Here is a 13,684-nt window from a genome sequence, read left to right on the forward strand (position 1 = left end):
AACCCTTGATGCATTGTTATATGTACTTTGGACTATTTTGAGCAGAATGGTTGTCTTTCAAATTTGATCAGATGCGTTTGGGAAAAAGAGGGCGTCGGGGGGAGGGGTTAGTTGCCCTCCATTGCCAATAGAACTTTCAACTTCCAAGTGAATAAGCCTCTTTCGAAGTTTTTACAACAATTCGTTCTATACGAAGTGCCTTGGTCAGAACAAAATAGATAATACATTGTGCCCACATCGCTCTTTACTTAGACAGCACTATTGCGCCGCCAATGATATTGCTGATTCACCTTTTTGATAACATGCATGCACATAGAGTGTTTTAGTTCAGTTCAAATTTCTCCTCAGCATACCCAGAAAGTTTCAACTTAATATCCTAAGCATTTCCGGAGATATAGTAATAGTTGTAGTATGAAGTAGTAGCAGTAGTTGTAGTGATAGTAGTAGTAGTAGTAGTAGTAGTAGTGGCAGTAGTATTTGCGGCAGTACTAGTAGAAGTAGTAGCAGTATATGAATAGAGTCTTTTTGTTAGTTCTACGTCCTCTTCGACATACCCTGGAAGTTTCAACTTAATACCCTAAGCTATTCCTGAGATAATGCTGACACGCTCTTTTTACAGCCTGCATGAACGTAGTATGCTTTGATTAAATTTAACCCCCCCCCTCAATATTCCCTGAAAATATCTCCTTAATACCCTAAGCCTTAGTGGTGTTATTAGCAGCATTAGTAGTAGCCGTAATAATAGCAGTAGTAGTAGTAGTAGTAGCAATTTTGACAATCCGCATGCACATCGTTTTGATTTAGTTCAAGATCCCCCTCAACATTCCCGGTGGTTTTACCTTAATATTCTTAAATTTAACACTAGTGGTAGGGGTAATAGTTGTAGTATGAAGTAGTAACAGCAGCTGTAGTAGTAGTAGTCGTAGTAGCATTAGTAGCAGCAGTAGTAGTAGTAACAGTAGTAGTAGCAATAATAGTAGTAGCAGCAGTAATAGTAGTATTAGTAATGGTAGTAGTGTTTGTAGTAGAAGTAGTAGTAGTAGAAGTAGTAGCAGTATGTGCATAGTGTCTTTTTGTTAGTGCTACGTCCTCTTCAACATTCCCTGAATGTTTCTACTTAATACCCTAAGCTGTTCCTGAGATAATGCTGACATGTCTTTTTACAGCCTTCGTGCATATGGTGTACTTTGATTTAATTCAACACCCCTCAACAATCCTTTAAAATTTCTCCTTACTACCCCTGAGCCTTAGTGGTACTTGTAGCAGCAGAAGTAGTAGCCATAGTAGTAGCAGTAGTAGTAGTAGTAGTAGTAATAGTAGTAGTAGTAGTAGTACTAGTTGTTGTAGTAGTAGCAATAGCAGTTCAATGCCCCTCCGTATACCCTGAAAGTATCAACTTAATGCCCCGATCTGTTGCTTAAATATTGCTGATACACCCTTTAGACAACGTGCATAAACATAGTGTGTTTTGATTTGGTTCAACATCCCCTCACCATTCCATGAAAGTTTCACTCTATTACCTTTGCTTTTTTTGAAAATCCAGAATCAAACATGCTCTACTTTTTCATTAACAAAACCAATGTGGAAATAATGGGCTGTGGGGGGTCTTCTCATCCCATGAGGTATAGTTATGGGATTTAGAATTATTTTGAACAAAATGAGTGTCTCTAAACTTTGACCAGATATACATTGGGAAAGGCAGTAAAAAAACCCTGGGAGGGGGATGGTTGCCCTGGTTCGATGTTGGCACTAGAGCTGTGAATTTTTAATCGAATGAGCCTCCTCTGAAGTTCTATGACTACTCCTTCCATACGAAGGGGCACACCTAACAAAAACTATATATGAACAATGGGGAAATTGTGTAGCTCACAGCCCTATCCTCAAGGATTATGGAAGGGGGGCATTTTATACCCAGCCGCATAGTTATTACACCTTTCAACTGTAGGAAATCAAATGGCTATGTCAAGATTTTCATTGGATGTCCTTGGAGGGAATAGGGACGTGGCTGGGGGGCTATCTGCCCTTCAGTCTTTTTGGTGACTAAAAAGGGCGTTAGAACTTCTGATTTTTGTTCGAATGAACCCTCTGTAGGACCTTTAGTTTCATAAGGTAACCCCTGGGAAAATACAAACAAACACGCATCCGTGATGTTTCTTCTGACAAAAAATACAAATTCCGCACTTTTGTAGATAGGAGCTTGAAGCCTCTTCAATCAGGTTTTCTGATATGCTAAATCTGACGGTGTAATTTTCATTAGGATCCTCGACTTTTTGAGGGTGTTTTTTCCCTTTTCAATATTAGGCAAATTTTCTCAGGCTGGTATCTTTTGATGGTTGACATTAAACTTAATAATTTTATGTATTTAGAATCAACAAAAAAGCCAATTCTTTTGATGTATCTATTATATCAAAATTCCGTTTTTTAGTTTCGATTGCTATTGGACCTAGTCGCTCTTTTACTTACAGTTCGTTACCATGAACTGTCTGAATTTTGTCCTAAGCCAATGTTATCAACTTTATTGAAATGTGCAATAATAATAAACAAGACTCCCTCACTGTGATTTTTTTTTTTTTTACTCAAATTTGAAAAGAAAAATAACTCGTGCTTTCAGTATTTCTAATTTGACTCAGTTTGGTCATTTTTGGGGAGTTTTTTGTTTGTTTGTCATGAACCAAACCTTACTGTCCTATTTCTTTTGCTGTTTTCTTGCATAATAGTATTTTCTGTTCATTCATCACTTATGTGTCAGTCCTCATTTGTGTGTTGATTCAGATGAACTCAAGAAAAAAAATGATGCAAATATACATATTTAGATATATTGTTTGCCCGAAAAGAGTTGTGCGGGAAATCTTTGAAAAGGAAGGGTATAAGAGAAAGGCAGGGGTTGCTTAAATTTTTGAGTTGAATGAATTTTTGACGTTTTTTGCGGAAAGATAGTTTTCGACCTTTACATTGACGAATTTTCAGGAACTTCAGGTCCTTAGATTAAGTTTGAAAACATAAATGTCGTTATCATATTCATGTTTTAGTGCTAAAAAAAAAAAGAATAAATAAATTTTAAGGGGAAATAAAACTGTTTAATAATAGCGAACATAAACATTAGAAAGTGATGTCTCCTAAAAAAAATAGTAAAATAACGTGGTTGAGGTTTCGAACAAACTGAAAATCATAGTGCGATTATAAATCTAAATCTCTTGAATACCTACAGTTGCAATGGTAGCCTACTATCTGTTGAATATGTTCGATATTGTTCATTTTGATTAATTCTTTTAGAAGAGTCAGTTTATATCTCTCAAAGCACACTTGTACACTAACTGGTGGTTTACCACCACCCCTACCCCTTTCCACCTCTCACTATGATTGGAGTAACGGTTGTTGAGAAAATTTTATTAAATTAAAACGAAATATTTAAATTTTCATGGTTATTCAAAACTGGAACAAAGAGTTGCCCAACTTAGACAATTATTCAAACCAGGTGACACGTTACATAAATAGGTATAGCCTGGCGATAGTGCCACGAGTAGCAGATAAGTTGTACTCTTAGATGTACAGCCAGTGGCGGAGAGTGGGTGAGTCCTCTATTTGTGATATTAGATACAAAGTCTCTAGACTTATAGAAAGTTTACTCTCTGAATTTACTCTCTAAGGCTTCAAAAATGATTGTCTACTAATCAGGAACAGCTTAGCTGTTTGTTGAAAAATAAAGACAACAATTTTATTTATGCGCTTCTTTATTTGAAGAAGGGGCTTTGGCCTCTTTCAGACTAAAAATTGACGAAAACTTGCAAAAATTTCTCGAAAATCCCCTTTCTCCAGGAAAATTCCTTGTTTTCCTCTCCCTTCTCCCAATTTTTAATTGAATATTTTTATTTGTCCTTTTCTAAGGTGTTAAAAAATTCGTAAAAATATTTGGAAGAGAAAAAAAGTGGAGGAAAAGGGAGAGTTAATTTTTCAGCGATGTCTAAAATTTAATTATTAAACTTTGGGCTCACTTTATTTATAAGCGACCTAAATTGTATAATTTAAAGAATAGTTTTCTAATAACTAAGGATTGCTTAATTATTAATTTAAAATGATGATACCAGGTTTCGAAAAAACAGGGTTCAAAAGGGTTTTCAGCCCTTTCTCCCTCTTCCAAGAATAATAACGAGTTTTTTGTTTTTTTAACGACAATTTTTATGTATTTCACTTTCGGCAATTATAGACTTCAAATCAATGTTTTGAAAACCTGATTTAAGATTTTTGTTTTAAATTGGTCTTAATCAGACCAATCAAACCACCATCAGACCACCAAAATTAAGACCAGCTAATTGAAGCTTCATTAATGTTTAAAAATTCAGATTTTGAGAAAAAGGGTTCAGAAGGATTTTCAGCCCCTTTACCCTCCTCAAAAACAAATCATGAAGATTTCAATTTTGAGCGACAAATTTTGCATATTTCATCTTTGGTTATTAAAAAGTTTAGATCAAGATTTTGAAAACCTGATTTAAGATTGGTGTCCTTTTAAGACTCGGATGGAGCGCCAATGTACATCTTAGACATTGGAACACACTTTAGTCTTGAACGAAGCTTGTGATGCGGAAGTAGAGCAATTATCTCAACCGGTTTGATCTGTTTTTTTACAGTAGCAGCTAGCAGTTAGCTATTTTTATATTTGTAGAAACTTTTCTTGTTATTGAACGCTTTGCTCATAAGGGATTACAATTCCTTTTCTTTATGAAATAATTATCGACAAATGTTTTCAAAGTTTCAATTTTGGAGAGTTTTTTTTGCGCTTTTTCAAATATTTTTCTCTTCCTGGAAAATACAGTCGGAAGAGACGCTACATTTTATTGAAATAAAAATTTGGGATTGTTTGTAAAAAGCTGTTTATAAGGCAGGGATGGGGATAGTTGTAACTTAGAAAGGCTTTTATTAGAATATGGTAGAAGCATAGGCCCAGGGGAGTTTGGCTGAGGAGTAACAATAAGAGACTTTCACTGGAGCAGGGATGGAGAAGCACTTGCGAGAAGTACCGATAAGAGGTTTTGATTGCAGTAGAAGTGGAGAAGCTGTAACAACAGTCAAAGCGTTCACTGGAGTAAGACAAAAAAAATGACCTGCGAAGTTGGAGTGCGGAGTAACTGTTTGACGGCTTTTTTAAACTAGGAGTGACAAAGTTGGAGTAAGTAATAAGGCTGAGAGGCCTTCATTGCAGTAGGAACTGAAAATTACGTCCGGGGATTATAAGAACAGAGTATCAGTGAAAGACTTTTGCAAAATTTTCTGACGTATCTAAGCCGTTTATAGAAAAAAGGGTACTGTTTTACTTAATGGTACACACCGCTATAGACTCTATTTCAATTTAGTATGGAGACCCGTAAATCGGGTAATTGCTATCTAAATTGATCGCAAAGCGTGGTTCCTCATTGAATTTGCACTATTTAAACTGTTGTGTTTTGGGGTTTAGGGGGGGGGGGGAGGTACCTAGGCAAGTTAGTTCCAAAGTTAAAATCAATAACCTATAGCCCAAATTTGTCTCGTAAACCATTATAACCAGGTATATGTCTCTCCCGTTTGACTAGTTTCCTTGATAGAGTCTATAGCGGTGTATACCATTAATTAAAACAGTACAAAAAAAGTGGGACTTAACCCCTTCCCCCTCCTAGAAGACCGTAACTATGCAAAGTTTGTCATAAATTTATCAATTGATTTACTCCTACCCACTATTGATCACCCACTTTACCGCTCAACAATCCTAATTTGCAAATATATAGCCGAAACTATAAATTTACCATGCATTTTTCCATGATTCGCTCTTGTTTGAACCCATGAATCCACAAATTTGATCAGCACTGAAGAAATCAAGAAACGACAAAAAAATAAGGAATTTATCATTTGGGCTTTATATTTGCAAAATATTGGATAGGGGGGAGGGGGTTATGGGACAAAGTATAATGGAAGCGTCTTCAAAATGTGTTAACTGCAATTTTTTGCATATTATTAAGTAAGAATTGTTTTCTTAATATGTTTCCTTCTCATTTGCCTCAATTCAAGGCTAATGACGGCTTGCAAAATGGGCATATCGTAAGGCATAAATATAGAGTGGAAGATAGAAACCCCTGGATAATGGGTCTTCCATTAATGTGTTTTTTATTCTTCGGCAGACTTTTCTTTGATTTACTTATTTATTTGTGTCCCAACATCTTTTTGTTTCATCAGTCTGAAACTGTTTACTTTTACTTTCTGAATTTTACTGTATATTGTTACTTTTCCTATCTCAATTGTTCTTGCTTTCTAAGTCTTTTCTTTCCTATATTAAATTCAGTCCTATGGAAATTCTAAGTTATCTCTCTTTTCAAAAGAGCCCTTTGAGAGGGAGAAAGAAAGACAGGGGGAGAGAGAAAGAAAGAGAGTGGGGATAGAGGCAGGGGCGTCCCGAGGCTCATTTTATTGGGGGGCGATCTTCGTAAATTTTACCGCTACCTGGTTTATGCCGAATTTTCTGCAGAAATCAAGAATTTTGCTAAATTTCTGCCGATTTTGCAAAATTTCTGCCGAATGCCAAAAAATTTGGAGGAGGCGCGCCCCTTCCTCCCCTCGGGACGTCCCTGGATAGAGGATAGGTGGAAGTACATGAATTTTTCGTCGCAGAGCAGCCAAATTATTTGAGAACCCAAAACATTACGGGGAAATCTATAATTTCTGGGAAGAGTTCCATCCGCTTACCAACATTTATGTCTGCCTAGTTCGATAGTTGACAAGTGGTTTAATCTCTTTAACCTTTTGCAGGACATCTGTACCTAAAATAACTGATGTTTACCCTAACGATCGTCTTTGTGATGAAGCAGAAAGAAGCCCGCTGCTAAAACTAGCAGTGTGTCACTATCTGAAAAAAATACAGACCATACCGTAAAATTAGTCCATGAATGACGGTTGTAAGCTGAAAAATCCTAGCAACGATTGACCTATACCATATATATTGGCTAATCTTTGGTATACTGCCGTGCAGTAGAGATAGAAAAAGAATTAAGTGGCATTTAATGGAAATTGGCATTTAATGGCAAGCATTATACCGCTGTGGTACTAAGAGCTGAAAAAGAAGATAATACGATTCCTAAAAGCGATATTATCAGTTTGGCTACTGTATCATCCTAAATAAGACATGAATGCTCACTTCTTTTAATTATTTGCTATATTTGATACCATATATCACAACAAAAGCGAGATTAAGTTTTGATAATGCGTCATCAAGTGTGAATATATTATTCTATGTGGAGATAGACTATTAACAGTAATCATCAGTAAAGTAATAATCAGTAAATCATCAGTAATAATCAGTAAAGACATATTTAAATTGGCTGGGAAGCAATCATAAATCCATATCTAGTTTCAATTGTAACTACTTTACTATAAGACCAAACACAAAGATAAAGTGGCCAGATATAGTCATACAGGGCACATTTATAAATTCATTTGTAGGATTACTTGTGATTACTTTTACTATAAGATCGGACACAAGGATATATTTTAAGTGGCAGGGCGTAATTATACAAGACAGAATTATATATTCATATCTACTGTTAATTGCGACTACTTTTACTGTTAATCAAGACACAGGGTGAAGGGGCACACTTCAATTGGTTAGGCAAAATTATAGATTAACATTTAATAGAGTGTTATTTGGGGCTGTTTTGCTGCGAATTATCCATTAGGTTTCACCAGATATCTCACTCCTAGCAAAATACATGGGCTGAAGTGTTCCTCAGTTACATTGGCTATCTAAAAAAAACTAGCCCGCCTGCGCAATGTCATTGGATTGGGTAACGCTCTGCCTCGCTGAGATTGGATAACGCTCCGCCCACTCAGTATCATTGGACATCGTTAACCCCCAGGAAGCCAAAACATCTGATCGGATGGCTTTTGAGGTTCCCAAAAATACTCAAGTAAAAAACCTGTGTGAGCATCAATAATTTGTGATATTTCTGTTAAAGAAGCAAGATAAAGTGATATGTGTCAAGTGGCGAATGTTTAAATGACATCGCGTTAAAAATGAAGAGTGAATACAATACAATGTCAGAAGATGGGCTTATTAGCTTTTGCTACCATACTATCCTAGCGACCTCCATTTTGTTTTCATACTTATCTTTACTGCTAATCTATTATTATTCAAAAGTACAAATGCGAAGAAAAGATTATATTGATTGTACATGTTCATTTATAATGAATTTCTTGAAGTTATTAATGAATATAATACTGTGCTTAGAGTGTTTTGTCTCACCAAAAGGTGTTTTCATTTTTATATGCGAAGTTTTCAATTTTATTCAAATTATTGTGATTATTTTATCGCTACATTTTTGTCAACTATGGAATAGAAAGATATTTCTTCTATTGGCAGTGATTAGCTCCACTGTTTGTACGGCTGCGAGAATAGGACAATTGGCTCATTTGGTGAAGCATGCGATAAATATCTCTCATGTTGTGTTCTTGGTGGTAGTGGCAGATGTTGGATTGACTATTTTATTGATCTTTCCTTATGTGACCCTTTATTCTGAGATGGTAAGTTTTTTTTTTTTTTTTTTTTTTTTTTTTTTTTTTTTATCTAGGGCAAGTTAGTTCCAAAGATTAAAACCAATAAACTAACTTTTTTCTGACATAGTGAGCTATTCTCTCTAGGTCTAATTTTTATTTATTATTTTTTTAATGATATAATTCACATGACGGCTCGTTCATAAAGAAACTTAGGATTGATGTGCACGGCAAATCAGTCCCCAAATTTAAAACCAATAAAATAACTTTTTCTGCCGTAGCCAGGTATTTTTTATACTGTCTTGGTTATTTTTGCTGCTGTTTTTTTTTATTTGTTCTTTTCTTTTTCTTAGGGACATCGTACATAGGCCGGATGTTAAAAAAAAGCAACAGAAAAACCCTAAGACTGGTGTACGGCTAAATGGCCGAATTTGTGATTAAATTGGGCCAGATTATTCCGATCTCCTTAGACAAGGATATATTGGCCTTTTAAGTGTAAAACAAAGCACTGTTTTAAAGTTTGGCTATTTTCTGAAATTTTGTGCGTTTTTTTTTTAATTTTAAGGACTCAACTAACAGAAATGATCAGAATAAACGCTACAAGATAAACTGTTTCGAAAGACATTTCTTAGAAATAAATAAAAAAAAAACTACTTACAAAATAAATGATCTGATAAGTGACTAGAGAGAATTCATTAAATATTTTTCATGGATGCAGCGATTGCCTCAGCCTAATAATGAACGAAGTTCAGCCCAAAATAAACGAAGATTTTAAAAACGCTTAAAAAATATCAGGTGAGAAAAAATTGTCATTTGAATCTAATTCAGGAACTTGAACTATGACTTTGATTAATATTGATGGTAAAAGTTTATTTCAAAAATGAATTTATGGGAAATTTGGAAGATAGCCCGAAAATCCTCAAAAGTTATATCGGATTGAAATGAAAACTGCACCATGATATCTCCATTGTCAAAAATCCCAAACAGGAAACTCACTGTCCCCCACCTTGAACAACAAGGAAAATCCCTTTTTTGTATGGCTAGCACTGATGTGTCCTATTTTTTCTTGGCTTTTACATTCTGAGGGGGGAGGGGCATATTTGCCAAAACGTTGTTTCTTTTCTTCCCTTCTTCTATTAGGACTTTTGGAATTTTAAGCCAAGAATATTTATCGTTCTTTAATTTTTCTCCGTCTTAACGTGGATTAATTATACATTACTGGCTGCTGCAATTTATATACCTTGCAGTATGACCTTTGTTGAATTTTTCGCATAATCTTTTCTTCGGGATCCCCGCTAGAAAATCTGGTACTTTTTTGTTACAGTGCCTGTGTTAAGTTCTTCGTTCTTGTAAGCACTGTTGAACCAGTTTCTTCGTTAGTTTCTTTCAGCTTAGCGTGAGACAAGACAAAAACAAGTGACAGAATAGATGGGAAATATATATAATTTGGGGTACTCTTTTACTAAACGGACTCTTTTATATAGTGCTAGTTTGGTTTTTTTTTAAATAAATTTAGGGTTTATTCATCAACCAAAAATAACAAAATCCAGAAGCTAAGCTTTTAGATATCATTACCCAAACTAGGCCTAAAAAAAAAAAACAAAAACAAACCTATCACATAAAAATCCCTAATAAGCGACTATACCACCCCTACTCATTATTATCTCATCAATTCTCAATATTCAACATATTTAACCTTGTCCTTCTCAATCCATCAACCAAACACAAAAAAAAACCATTAGCAAACTAAAGGCAAAAGAGACCGGAGAACTGACTCATGAAATGAAATATGAGATGAAATAAATAAAATAGGATGAAATGAAATAAAATAGGATGAATATATAATAGTTTAGAAACAAATTTGGGCTATATATTTGCACATTAGGGGGGGGGGCCAAGCATACCATATATTAAATACGTAACCTAACCTAACCAAGGTACCTTCCCCCCCCCTAAACCCCAAAAAACAAGAATTTAAATAAAGTTCTTGCCTTTGTTTATATCCGAGAATGCAGCGTAAATCTGTTTTTCATCACGCGTCTCGGTCTATTTGGTAACTGGTTTGCATTGCCGTATATAAAAGAGTCCGTTTAGCAAAAGAGTGCCGAATTTGGTCCATATATTTGCACATTAGGGGGGGGTAAAGTAGTCGGATAGTGTGAAGTTAGAAAACAATTCTTACTTCATAATATGCAGAATAATTGTACTTAACATATTTTGAATGCAGACCGACTTTACTTTAACCCCACCCCGCCCCATAATGTGCAAATATATAGCCCAAATTTGTTTCTAAAGTATTATATTTTCAACCATATTTTGTGATATTTCATTAGGATTAGTCAGAGAAACAGGTTCTACTTAGATGAAGAATTAACGTAGGCGCTATAACAGAACAGTACCGAAAATCTTTGCTGGGGTGAGTATACTTCACACTGTTTTCTTACTTCATGGTTGGTCAGTGATGCTCTCCAGCCAACCAATGAGATTGTTTGAATTTTTGACTCTTTCTTTTTGACCATTTTTTGCAACGACCATCCCCTAATATTCATGCTAACGTAAGAGTCTAATCTTATAGCCATGAGAAAATACTGTGAAAGACATAAGAAGAACAAACTTTTTTTGTGTGTCAATAATACTGTTATTATTATTAAGAAGAATGCATTTGGCTTTATAACAGGTCGGTATAAAAAATAAAATAGCATAAATAGACAAATACGATTAACCCAAACACATTCCCCCACCCCCTTCTGTCCCAAACCAAGTCAGTTTTTTTTCGGATTTTAAAGAGAATAACAAGGTACTCCGTTGTCTGGTTTTTCCTTATCGTTACGGTGTAGGCGTTGCACCATAACACCTTTTTAGGTGTACCATATTATTACTTACGCCGTATTATGGGTGTTTAGTTGTGTCTACCAGGATTATTGGAGTGACTACTTGCAGAGCATAAGGAAATTAAATTTTGAAATAGTAAATTTTTTTTTTACCAAGTTTGAATATTACATCATGTTGTTTGAAACGATTAAGATTTACAAAATGGATGTAAGTTGAAAGGAAATTTGGACAGTTCTGAGAAGAAAAATAGGAAGCTTCAGAAAAGATATCAATTTTCTTCTCCTCTTGTTTGGAATGTCATGGAGACACTTTCACATAATCTCATCACATGAATCAAATTTCTGGCCGTGTAGCGGGTTGCTACAGTTGAGTTTTATCTCCACATCACGTTTTATTGAACAGAGAGTAATCCCACTGCGCCACTACAGGAAGAAATATCAACCATGTGCATGATTCTGACTAGAGTCTCCCTTCGACCTTCGACTGCTAGGTTTCGTGTCCACCCAATGAACATAATAATGTTACATTGTTGAGTACATGGGCGCCCATATGGGAGAGGGGGCTCCCCCCCTGGCTGAATGATGCTGCCTTATTTTTATATTTTTGTTCTGAGATTTCTATTATATAGCATTAAAAGTGCCAATTAAACGAGGTTTGCCCCCCCTGGAATTCAGCTTATGGGCGCCCATGGTTGAGTATTCAGTTCGATTTCGGGATCAAGATTGATTTTTTTATCTCTCTGGCTGAGAAAGTTGTGTTTAAAACAAACAAAACAAACTGTTTATGCACGGTTAAAACCGGTTATGAACCGGGTTAAAACCGGGGCGTCACCCACTTTTCGCTACCTGGTGAACATACTGGAGCGCAACGTGTGCACAGCCCCGCCACACGTGGCACAGTCCTCGTAGTGCTTGGAACAATTCTCTTAATGATTGGTAGGGTTCCCCCAGGCTTGTCGCTCTTTGGTCATGTTTGGCATTTGAATCTGGTGGGGGTGCTACCATTTTGACTAACCATCACAAGCACTAAACGTCATAACATCTAAAAGGAAAATCCGTCAGAAACACTAACCGTCATAACATCTAAAAAAATTTATTAGTTTATATAATAGCAAGAAGTATATATTAGTTTAGAAACAAATTTCGGCTATGTATTTGCACATCAGGGGGGTGGGGGTAAAGCATAGCATATATTAAATACGTAACCTAACCTAACCTAGATACCGTTTCCCCCCTAAACCCCAAAAAACTAAAGTTTTAAAATTTTAGATGTTTTGACGGTTAGTGGTTTTTTGTCGATGTTATGACGAATTTTATAGACGAAATGACGTTAGTGCTGGGTTGAGATGTTATGACGCCTTCCCATCTGGTGCACTTGATTTCTGAAAGCTGGCACACCCTCGGTTAAAAATATGCCATTGCTCCTATCTTTTAAATAGACGACTAGTCTACCCATCTAAAGAAAAATTCTTCCTTTTTTCTAAGAAGATAAATTTTCTAAGAAGACTCCAAAGAATGTCGCTTTTAATCAGACTTACTAGTTGGGTTTCGCGTCACGACGTCGCTAGGTGGATTTTGCCCATCATATCTTACAATCATTTTTCAGCAGTTACCTTTTTATTATCGTTGGGAGTTTGCCTGTTTGTTCCCTTTTTGGAATATTAATAAATTAAATAACGTTTCCTTTAAAATAGCAGCTCAGCGATGCCAACACGGTACAGTTATAATATTTTCGGCACAATTTAGAGGTCCTGGTGCAGTGTGGTCCATTTGGACATTTCATAGTACAATACACAATTTCTGGTATATTCCGATACGTTTGGGGTGTATTTTTGGGTCAAGTTTTGTTTTTTTATAAATTTTTGAAACTACTCAATTCATGTCTTAGGGATCTAAGCAAAAAAAAAAAAAAAACTTTTGATCGACGTGACACAAAAAGTAATTTTTACAATTCAGACTGTGACTTTATTTAAGGGGCTCTTGAACCAAAGTTTTGGTTTCTCGGAATTTCGGTTTCTTTGGTTTTCGGCTTCATTATATGACACTTGGCAGACACCTTACCTACCGCTGAGACCAGTTTTGGATAGTGAGAAAAAAAAATTAGATCGTTAAATTTGAGTTAAGTATCAAAGCAAAGGCTATGGAATTAATTCCCATAGAACAGGTAGTTAAGTTGGGGCTTACGGTTTAACCCTCAGGTCTAACGCCTAACGCATCCATAAAACATAAAGCGCAAAGAGTTACCGGGTCACGTGTTTAGGTACCGTTGCAGCCATTGGATGCGTCCCTGGTGCAGAACATACAAATATGAATTTGACAAACTACGCTAAAACTACTCATCTAAC

General features: G+C 35.7%; 1 protein-coding gene across 1 annotated transcript in view; it reads left to right on the forward strand.

Moving 5' to 3' along the window:
- Nucleotides 1-4,520: 4,520 nt before the first annotated feature.
- The window catches only part of LOC148947542 (uncharacterized), a 68,773-nt gene continuing 59,609 nt past the window's right edge, over nt 4,521-13,684 (forward strand). The window contains exons 1-2 of the mRNA XM_089095930.1: nt 4,521-4,604; nt 6,772-8,538. Of these exons, the coding sequence (XP_088952056.1) occupies nt 8,032-8,538 (507 nt within the window). The 5' untranslated portion in view covers nt 4,521-4,604; nt 6,772-8,031. The remainder of the gene's footprint in view (nt 4,605-6,771; nt 8,539-13,684) is intronic.

Source organism: Artemia sp. Qi Xiang Cuo, chromosome 10 (genome assembly GCF_049724085.1).
Source record: "Artemia sp. Qi Xiang Cuo chromosome 10, ASM4972408v1, whole genome shotgun sequence".
In the NCBI taxonomy this organism is placed as follows: Eukaryota; Metazoa; Arthropoda; class Branchiopoda; order Anostraca; family Artemiidae; genus Artemia; species Artemia sp. Qi Xiang Cuo.